At 63.3% G+C, this 9,794-nt stretch overlaps 1 protein-coding gene across 2 annotated transcripts; it reads right to left on the bottom strand.

Moving 5' to 3' along the window:
- Window positions 1-75: 75 nt before the first annotated feature.
- Window positions 76-8,992, bottom strand: CCDC183 (coiled-coil domain containing 183). Of its 2 annotated transcripts, none has more exons than XM_045469226.1 (14): window positions 8,885-8,992; window positions 8,355-8,476; window positions 7,807-7,884; window positions 7,418-7,585; window positions 7,091-7,195; window positions 5,072-5,194; window positions 3,666-3,791; window positions 3,507-3,573; window positions 2,857-2,957; window positions 2,093-2,253; window positions 1,651-1,819; window positions 1,457-1,564; window positions 1,290-1,386; window positions 76-534 (listed from the first exon to the last, which is right to left on the bottom strand). In XM_045469226.1, the coding sequence occupies exons 1-14, from the start codon at window positions 8,952-8,954 to the stop codon at window positions 416-418; spliced, it is 1,614 nt and encodes a 537-aa protein (XP_045325182.1). In that variant the 5' UTR covers window positions 8,955-8,992; the 3' UTR covers window positions 76-415. The 2 variants fall into 2 exon arrangements, with proteins under 2 accessions (XP_045325182.1, XP_045325184.1); XM_045469228.1 differs by having other exon boundaries at window positions 3,519-3,573.
- Window positions 8,993-9,794: the final 802 nt, after the last annotated feature.

The raw sequence follows: 9,794 nt of genomic DNA, 5'->3' as shown, positions 1-9,794 counted from the left end.
AGCGGAAGCGGACTTGGCCGGGCGCGCCGCGAGTGCCCCGGCTGTGCGGCGGGATGGGGGTGCGCGCATGCGCGGGGCAGTGGGCCGGAGGTGCGCGCGGAGCCACGTCAGCCAGCCGCCCGGCCTTCGGGGCGGTCCCCGGGCTCGCAGAAGGCGCTTGACACCTGTCCGCTTGCTCGCCGGACCCCTCCCCCCCACCGCCCTTCACCCCCTAACCCTGGCCCCTCACCCAGCACCACACATTTCCGCAGACTTCCCAACGGGATCCCCCCGCGTCTGCGTCCCCGCAGGGTTCATTTCCGAGACTCCTCTCCCGCGGTCCCCCCCGGCAGTCCTGGAAAAATGTTTATTTGTGTAACAGAGCGCCGGCTGGGGGGCGAGGGCTGCGGGGCGGGGCAGGGGCTCCTCCTCCCGGTTACTTCTTCTTTTTCTTGGCCAGCTTGAGCCTCCCCTCGATCAGCCACCGGGCCTGCCTCTTGATCTCGGCCCGCGAGGGGACGTAGCTGTGGTCCACGTCTGCGAACTGGAAGGTTTCTAGAAAGGAGGTCCAGGAGGAGGGCAGCTGCACTCTGCAGCCCCTCTGCTCCAGCGAACTCGCTTACAGTGCGGGCTTTGTCGGCCTGCATCCATCACCCGGCCAGCTATTAGCAATTTTTTCTTATTTTCTATCTTCCTGATGCCCTGGCATGTGGGGTCTTACAGACCCGGGGAGAGGCTGTCCCCTCGCAGGGCTGGCCAATCCTTAGAGACAGCAGAAGCCTCGCCCGCTGGGAGCGTCTCTCCCGCAAACCGAGCGAGCGATCCAGAGCCCACACCCCCCGGCCCCCTTTCTACGTCGCACTCTCACACCAGGTCAATAATCCTCCGCCTGAATCAACCCAGGCCCAGGCACCAGACAACTGGGGACGGCCCCTACACGGCAAGCCCACTGGAATTATTCCAAAAGCCCATCCGAAGCTGTTTACCCTGCCCTCCCCTGCCTTTCCCACAGAAACCCCCATAAAGGCTCTGGCCTCGGCCTTCCCCCTGCTCCTCTCCGCCGCCTCACGGGCAGTGATGCTCCCATGTGTCAGGAAAGTTAGTAAATTCTCCTTTTGACAGCAGCAGCCTCTCCATGTCCTCACTAAGTCCCTTCCCTGAATTAAAATCCCATGGGTACAAGGACTGTCTGTCCTCGTAGCCCCCCCCCCCCCCCCCGTGCCTCTAGGCTGTCCTGGCCAGAAAGAACCATCTGCCACATGCCCCCTCCCCAATGCCGGGCGGCCCGGCCCCCAGCCCCGAGCCTGTACCTATCACATCGTCCTCCAGGTCTTCAAAGCTGATCCTCTGGTTCTGCTTCTCCTTCAGAGTTGAGGACTCCAGGGTATCCCTCACCTTTGCGTTGACCTGCAGGGCACAGGGCACCGTCAGCTCCAAGGGTACATGGGACGAACAGGCACCCCCAGCCTCGGGCTACCTCCTCGGTCGTGGACAGCGCCTGCAGTCTGTCGGCCAGGAACAGGAGCTTTCCCTCACAGTATGCCAGCTTGCTGGACACGTCGAGGGTGTTGGAGAGCACTTCTTTCTGTAGGCCCGGAGAAGGGTCTCATCTACCCTGGCTTCTCCCAGGGACCCTCCGTGCAGAAGGCTCCGCCGCACTGCGGCTGGTACCTGGGCTGTGGGCGGCGCAACGCCGATCAGCCGGGCGTGGAGGTTGTCAATGCCCATCTGGATGGTCAGCAGCAGCTTCTGGCTCTTGGTCATGTTGGAGTAGGCCAGCTGGAGCCTTTCTTCCTCCTCTCTCAGCATGTCCTTCATTTTCTTCTCGACAGACTTAAAGCTGTTGAGCACGGTGGGGAGGGAGGTGGCACAGAGTCGAGGGCAGGCGGCCACAGACCTGCGTCGGGTGTCGTGCTAGACTCGGGGGCTCAAGGGCTCAGCTGTGGGCACGTGGCATCGCCCGGCTGGGCCTTCGCGGCCCACCTGCCAGGCTACCCACAGGCCCGTTGGCAGCCGACGCCCTGGGCTCTGAGCCGGGCCCCGCCCACATGGGCCGTTCACGAGGGCCCCGCTGGGTGGCCCCGGCGGAAGGCAGGGGCCTCTCCTGGGGTACCTGGCGGAGCTGGGCGTCTGGCGGAACTTGAGCGCGGTCTCCTCCGCTTCCAGCTTCTTCATCAGGGCCTCCAGCTGCCGCCGCCGCCGCTCGCAGCCCTCCACCTGCAGCCCGAGGTTCTCTTCCGTGGTCCTCTGAGCCAGGAAGCGGCCGGCGATGTCCTGGCCGGGCCCGTGGGGAGAGAAGCGGGTGTGGGCCAGGCAGGCAGGGGCCCCCCCAGAACTGGTTTCTTCCGGGGTCCCCCCCCCCCCGCGGTCAGGAACGATGCTGACCGCGGCCAGGCACTGGGTGAAGCGCTTTATGTGAGGCCCCGCGTGTCGCTCACAGCACGAGCAGAGAGGGCAGACACCCCAAGGCAGAGGCAAGGAGAGCACCCCTGAGAGACTGCTGGGGGCTCTGAACCACTCGTCCAAAGTCAGGGCCGTGGATGGGAGCTAAGCTTACTAATAATAAAGCCAGATCGGATTAAACGGAAGGGCCAGGCAGTGTCGGGCTCTCATCGTGGTCCTGGCAGTTCAGGAAGGGACAGGATTGTAGGTGAAGGTCTCGGCATTTGGGTCCTCCCTCCAGTCCCAGCGGGCCGTGTGTGGCCCTTGGAATGTGGCTCGGATGTGCCAACCCTGTCCCGGTGTGCTCTCTACTCTCAGCCGTGAAGCCACAGCTCTGTGCCCACGTTCATTCAAGAGGTACCCGCGGCAGGCTTTGGGCTGGGGCGGGGGCCCCCTGCCTTCCACTCACACCCCAGGAGTGCCAGGGGGCAGTACCCAGAGGTGGGAGCATTGCACAGCCGTCTTTACTTTCTCCACCAAAGCAGTCACGTCTGTCTGGTACTGGATGTCAGCCTGGGAGGTCTCTCTTTTCCTCACTGGGCAGAGCAGAGGGGAAGGGTGGCCAGCATGCAGGAGGGTCACGGGAGCTTTGCCCGAGGCCATCAGACACCTCCTTGCATGCCCAGCTGAGCGGGTGGCCGTCGGAGTTCCCTGCGTTTTGCCCTGCTCCCCCCGCCCCCTCAGCTGGCCCTTCAGGGATGCCCCAGGGCAGCTCCATCCAGGGGGTGCCTGGCATGGGTGCTTCCTGGCACTTCTCAGAGGCAGCACGGGGACCCGGGGGGCTTGACACAACCCTTCTGAGGAATCACTGGGCGGTCGAGCCTTGGGAAGCCAGGGGACCGCACCGTTAAGTGCGTTTTACAGCTGAGAAAACTGGGGGCTCGAGCCCACTCAGCAGCAAGCCCAAGGTTGGGAGCAGTGCCTTGCAGGGTGGGCTGTGTCTGCTGGCACTCAGCCTCTGCAGGTTAGTGGGGACAGGCAGGGGCCCGTCTGTCTCCCTCGCCCCGGCAGCCCTCGCAGAGACCTGAGTCCCTGCCGGCCTTCTGGGACCCCGGCTGGGGGCGGGCAGAGAGCTGAGCGGTTACCTTTCAGGTTACCTTTCACGGTTTCTGCACCCATGAGACTGGAGGGGAAGTCCAAGTCCCGCCGGCCCTGGGAGGAGGGGGAGGAGGGGATGAGCGACATCTTCTGCGGGGGCGGGGCCTCCCGCTGCCGTGCGCTCCCAGGGTCCTGCAGGGACTCACCCTGCGGAACTTCTCGTTGGTCTCCTTCGTGTGGATCTTGTCGATCAGCTTCTTCTGCTGGTTGAGCCGGTTCTCCCGGGCCCTGCGTTCCTCGATGAAAGTCGCCTCCGCTTGCCTCATGTTCATCTGGGGACGCAGGCGGTGGGGCAGGGGTACGTCTCACCATGGCTTCCGTGGTGCTAAGTCCAGCCGGCCGGCGGTTTCAGTCCCGATCTTCTAGGTTTGGGACTAGTGTTGGAAGCTCTCGGCTGTCCCCTTCGTTCTAACGTGCCCAGGCCTGCGGCTTTCGTAGTCCTTCCGGCCCTCCGTTCTCCTCTCTGGACGCTTCTCCCACCTGGCCCCTGGGGGTGCTGCCTTCTGCAACTGCAGCTTCGGCTCAGGGACCCCGTTTCTCTCTGTAGCCTGGGCCCCCCACTGCCTCAGCCGGCTCCACTGACAACTCACTGGAGTGATGCCCCAGTCTAAAAAGGAAGTCAACATCTTCCCCCAGTCCCCGTCTCTTCCCCAGTGTCCTGCTTGGGCGGCTAAATCTATCATCCCTCCACACCTGCCCTTGCGTCCTGCACGCTGCCCTCCCCACCCCTGTCCACATCTGACTTGGCCCCACACTTCATCGGGTGACCTTTAGAGGCTTTGGGGCCCCAGTGATGACCAGGCACCCAGCTCTACCGCTGGTCTGTTCCATGCAACCAGGATCTGGACTCTGCTCACCCTTAGCCTCTGCAGCCAGAGCATGGCCGTTTTTGAAACGCAAATTTCTCCTCCCAGAGCTCCAGGTCGGGTGGGGGGCCAGCACCTTCCCCCCCCCCCCCGCCCCACTGCCTCCACTGGTTCAAAGGCTCCCTTCCTCTGCACCTGCTCTGTTCCAGCCAGCCGTGCCTCCTTTGGCCCCGTTATGCCCCAGGACCTTGGTTGTCCTTCGTCCTCTAGGGTTGGGACTGCTCGGTTAGATGCAGAGCCCTACTTGAGCACTGCCTCCCTTAGCAGCTAAGGGCCCCACAGTGGCCCCACATCACCCACTCGTCTCTGCAGCATGGCCCAGTGGTTGTGTGACATTTCTTCATGGACCGCTGGATGGTTCCTTACACTGCCCCCATCAGGAGGAGGATGCACGCCTGACTTACAAAGGCTTTGAGAAGGCCTTGGTGCAGACCTGGTGAACGGATGGCCTCTGTCTGCACCGGGCTAACTCTCTCCCTCCTGTGTCTGCCTCTTGGCTTCCATGCCCAGGGGCGACTCTTTCTGTCCAGGGGCCTAGTGTGTGAGCAGAGCAGGCCAGTGAGGTGGCTGCTGGGTCCCTCCAGTGATTGTGGGCAGCGCAGGCTGTGAGTGTCCCTGCAGACCCTGGGCCCGACGGGTCAGAGACAGGGACCTGCGGGATCCCCAGGCCTGGGACCTGAGCTCACCTTGACCTCATCTGTAATCATCATGGCATCCTGGGACATGACGGTCATGTCTGACAGTTCTGAGCAGTAGTCACCCACGAGATTCTGCAGCTTGTCCAGCCCTGTGGGGTAGCTGGCCAGTTCCTGCATCGAAAGGGGCGGGAGCAGGTGGGCACAGAAACCGATGGCCCCGGGGCTCCAGGCCAAGCAGATGCTGCCCCTCACTCCTTACCCCAGACAGTGTGGGCCCTGAGGACACTGGAGGGTCCGGCCTGGGGCCCCAGCCCCCACCAGGCACAGAGCAGGGAAAGCGCCGTTTCAGGAGGGCAGACGGCATTTCCCTGGTGGGCCTTCCCACTGCCCAGGACACTCAGACACGCTTCCAAGGAGGCTGTGATGGGGGTGTCGCACCGGGTGAGCGGTGACTGTGCCCCACCCCGGGGGAGCCTGCGGCTGGGGAGTGGCTGCTGTCTGAAGCATAGCAGAGGGGCTCGAAACGCGGACGTGGGGTCAGAGACTAGGGCTCAAGGCCAAGGCTGCCCTGACCAGCGGGCTAGGGGGACTTGGGAAAGCCACTTAACTTCTGAGTGTGCCCACCTATTGATAATTGGTTCTTTCACAAGGCTGCTGTCAGAATCTATATGCAATGAAGTATTAAGCTCAGAGCCAGGCTCGTATATATCTAATATATCTTAAAAATTTTTTTTAATGTTTATTTATTTTTGATGGAGACAGAGACAGAATGTGAGTGGGTTGGGGCAGAGAGAGAGGGAGGCACAGAATCTGAAGCAGGCTCCAGGCTCCAAGTTCCGAACTGTCAGCACAGAGCCTGACGCGGGGCTCAAACTCATGAGCTGTGAGATCATGACCTGAGCTGAAGTCGGACGCTCAACCGACTGAGCCGCCCAGGCGCCCCAATATCTAATATATCTTGACCCTTAGTCGTTTGTTGTTAATAACTACATAATGTAGAATTTCCCTAGTTTAAAAAAAAATACAGATGACCCCAGGAGTTATTTTTAAAAACTGCGTATGTTCTGAAAAGAACATGCCCCCTGGGGGGGACATAATTGGCCACATGAAGGAGGTCTGGACCCCAGGTAACAGCCGGAGTGGGGTGGTGGGCCCAGGAAGGCGAGGTGTGCAGGGCCTCGGCTGAGTCTAGGAATAGGGGGCTGAGGCAAGAGGGACAGACAGGAGCACCGTGACACCTGCCTGTGCAGCTTGGGCAGAGCCTGGGGGGCTGTGACCCCAGCCAGGAAGAGTGCCGGTGTCTGCCCATCCCACCACATCTCCACCTGTCACCTGGCTCGCTGCGCTGCCCTCCAGGACTCCCCCTGCCCCGGCCTTGGGGTGAGGGAGTGTGGACAACTTCCTCATTCTCCCTGTGCCCCTCCTCCTCTCGGCACCAGGGCCCCCACCGTCCAGTCCTCCCATCTTCTGGTCCTCTTCCTCCCCGTGAAGAGGGAGGCCTTCCCTCCCGGTGGGACTTGTGGCCCCTGGGGGCCTCCTCCAGGCCTCCTCTGCTGGGGGCGGGGCGGCTGGCTTAAAAGAGCTGGGCAGCAAGCTCCAGGTTACTGGCCTGCCGTCTATGAAGTCCCTCTGGGATGAGGGACCTTCTGAAGGCTCAGGGCCCATCTTTTGCCCTCGGAGGCCAGGCAACGATAAAGGATGGGGCAAGATAAAAACCGAACCATCAAGTATGTGCAAGAAAACCCAAACAATTCTGATGTGTCCCATAATATGCCTTTTTGAAACAGCAAATTACACGTTCTTGATGGAATGTTTTCCACCTACAGGTGCAGGGTGTCCCTGCTCAGCTGGGGCCTAAAGCAGGGCTCCGTCCCAGAGGCAAACCGGCCTGGAGGAGAGTTGCAGCCCCCTCCCCACGGGAGGGGGTGGTGGTGGCAGGGGTGGCCCTGCCCCGGAGGCTGAGGTCCCCACTGAGGTCCTAGCCCTGCGTGCAGGCTGGGACCTGACACTCCCGCCCTCCGGGCCAGATGACCTCCCTGGGCTGAGGTGTGGGGTGAGGGGGCTCACTTTCTTCAGATAATCCAGCAGGCCCACGTACAGCAGGTAGATGTTCTGGCTTGCGGTGATCTTCATCACGGTCTTTTCAATGTTGTTCTCCAGCTGGCGGATGACCTGGGGGTCGCCCGAGGGCACACAGTGCTTTGGGACAGACCGCGTGGTTGCCCACCTGGAGGCCGGCCGGGGAGGCTGCGCTTTCTTCCAGGGAGGGTTTGCCCGTGTGGCTTTCTCCCAGCCCCGCCGTCCAACGGAGTCCCGTCCCTCTCTCCCGGGGCCCCGCCTCCCGGAGGAGCTTCGCCCCTCCCACCGGAGGCCCCGCCCCGCCCCGCCCGCCACCTGCCGCAGGCGCTGCTCCTCCTCGGTGTGGTCGGGCTGCCTCCGCAAACTAGCCAGCTCCAGCTTCATGCTCTCCAGCTTCTGCTCCCGCCGTCGCACCAGGTGGATCAGTACGTTGTGCACGTTCACGCGGTCGAAGACGTACTTTCGCAGCTTCTCCCGCGCCACCTGGGTCGGGGAGGGCACGGCCCGCGCGTGGGTGCGCAAAGGGCCGCGGGGACCGCGCACAGCGGGGCTGGCGGGGCGGGACCCCTGGGATTGGGAACTCGCTCTGCCCGCCACCGGCTCCGCAACGTGGTTTAGTGGTGGTGGTCGGGGGGGGGGGGGGGGGGGGGAGGGGGGCGGTGCGCTGGCCGGGCGAGGCCGAGGGATCCCTCCTGCCACTTTACCTCCATGGAGCAGCGACAGTGCGCCGACCTCATGGACATGTCCTTCCCGCAGGCCTTGGAGATGGTCTGCTGGTCATACTGCAGAGCGGTGGTGGCTGAGCTGGGACCCCGGTCTCCCTGTGTACCCCCAGCCGCCAGTCCCTCCCCCCAGGCATTCTCCCCGGGGCCTCTCTAGCCTGTGCTAGCCCAGCAGCGAGGGCCCATCCAGGCTACCCCAGCTCAGAAGTGATGGGAGTCAGGAGAAGAGGACCCAGGTCTCCCCTGCATGGCCAGAGAGCCAGAGGGGCCCCTGCTGTAGGGGGAGCCCAGGAAAAGCTCCCCATCAGGCCCACCCTGCCATCTGGGGTGGGCGGTGGGGAACCTGCCCATCGGGCTTGCTGGAGTGACAGGTCCTGGGGAGCCCCTCCCCAAGATGCCCCCTGGCTCCTGAGAGGTAAGAGCGGGGGGAAAAGGGGGAGGTCCTTGTTGTCCCCTTGTGTGTGGGCCTGTTTCAGCATGTGCCCACCCCCAGCCCGTGGTCAGCAGGGAGGGGGAGCAGGGCTGCTCACCTTCTTGGCCACAGCCCAGTCCTGGGCCCCACGGCGGATGGTGCTGTGCAGGAGAGCCAGCGTGGCTCTGTTCTTGACCGTCTTCTCCTTTACGGCCTGGATCTGCAGTGCCCGGCATTGCTCTGGTGGGGGGAGGGGGGGGCACGGAGATGCTCCTTCCTGCCCCCACTAGAGGGCCACAGGCTTCACTGCCCAGCAGTGCTTATCTGGATGGCTCTTAGTGATGGCTGTGCTGCGCAGTGGGGGACGTGAGGTGGCAGCCAGAGGTGGGCGCGTCCTGTGATCCCTTCCAGACCCAATGGCCAGAGGACGTCCCCTCTGGCTTTGGGGCTCACCGTGCTCACAAATCTCCGTGAAGCCCCCTGCATGGCAGACCCTTTGGATCCCTCCTCGCAGGTCCGTCTGGGGGGGGGTGGCCACTAGCCCCTGTTTGCCCTGAACTGGCCCTGTGTTAGATCTGAAAGCCCCGGGGCCCTGCATGGGGCCAGGCAGGCTGGTCCAGTGGGGGGGGGGGGGGGTGGAGGGCTCACCCTGGAGCCGAGTGATTGTCTTCAGCTCCTGGATCTGCCCCTCCACATCCGCCTCACTGCCTGCCTTCATGGTGGCCGTCAGGGTCCTCCAGGTCCCCGTGCAGCTCCCGCCCTCCTCGTCCTGGGCCTGTTCAACAGAGCCGCAAGCAGTTCACGTCCCCGGAATCTCAGCCCATTGTGATGGGGGCCGAGATTCTCAACCACGGGGCCCTGGAGATCCCGGCCCTCCCTGCCCCCTTTCTGTGCCCCCCGCCAGCCTTGGGGTTGCCCCCTGCATGCTCGGGTCAGCTGCCGTCTGCTCAGGAGCACTGCTGGGGTCAAGGCACTTTCCATAGGGAAGTGATTTGTGGTGATTTGACACGGCACCCCGCGCCAGCCCCCTGTACCCTCCCCATCCCCTCCATACCCCAAGGCTGTCCTCCGCTGAGCCTCCTAAAACCTCTAATCTCTGCCTTATGGGATCTCCATTGCTTCACCCCACCCCAAGCTCACATTCCACACCCGGGGCGACCTGGCTCACGAGACCTCAGCTGTCAGCCCCGACGACCTCACCCCTCCCTGACCTCCACCTGCTGCCTGGAGCCCGCCCTGCTCCACCTCCACGTTCCTGGGGCAATTCCCGGGTCTAGTTTCGATGTCGCTTACTCCAGGCGGGGTCGTGTGCAGCCCAAGCTCCCCGTGGGGTTAAGCGCTCCGAACACCTGCCAGCCTGGGACTCTGTGGGAGGCACACCGGATGGGTTACTTTTTCCAGCGGCGCCGCGTGGATTTGCAGGGGCCGCCACAGCAAAGCGGCAGGTGGCTGAAACAATGGCGATTGCTCGTCTCACATCCTGGAGGCCAGGTGTTAGCAGAGCTGGCTCCTCCTGAGCTTGTAGGTGGTCATCTTCTCGCTGTGTCCCCACATGGCC

The sequence above is a fragment of the Leopardus geoffroyi genome, chromosome D4, assembly GCF_018350155.1.
Source record: "Leopardus geoffroyi isolate Oge1 chromosome D4, O.geoffroyi_Oge1_pat1.0, whole genome shotgun sequence".
Classification (NCBI taxonomy): Eukaryota; Metazoa; Chordata; class Mammalia; order Carnivora; family Felidae; genus Leopardus; species Leopardus geoffroyi.
Note: the sequence above shows the minus strand (reverse complement) of the source record. Positions and strands in the feature narration are given on the sequence as shown.

What these genes read in the sequence shown, in the direction of transcription:
- CCDC183 (XM_045469226.1), bottom strand. Translation starts at nt 8,954, where the DNA reads ATGAAGGCAGGCAGTGAGGCGGATGTGGAGGGGCAGATCCAGGAGCTG. An exon ending in AGGAGCAGCGCCTGCGGCAG is followed by an intron (nt 7,196 to 7,417) that starts GTGGCGGGCGGG and finishes GGCGACCCCCAG; the next exon opens with GTCATCCGCCAGCTGGAGAA. An exon ending in CAGACGCCCAGCTCCGCCAG is followed by an intron (nt 1,820 to 2,092) that starts GTACCCCAGGAG and finishes CGTGCTCAACAG; the next exon opens with CTTTAAGTCTGTCGAGAAGA.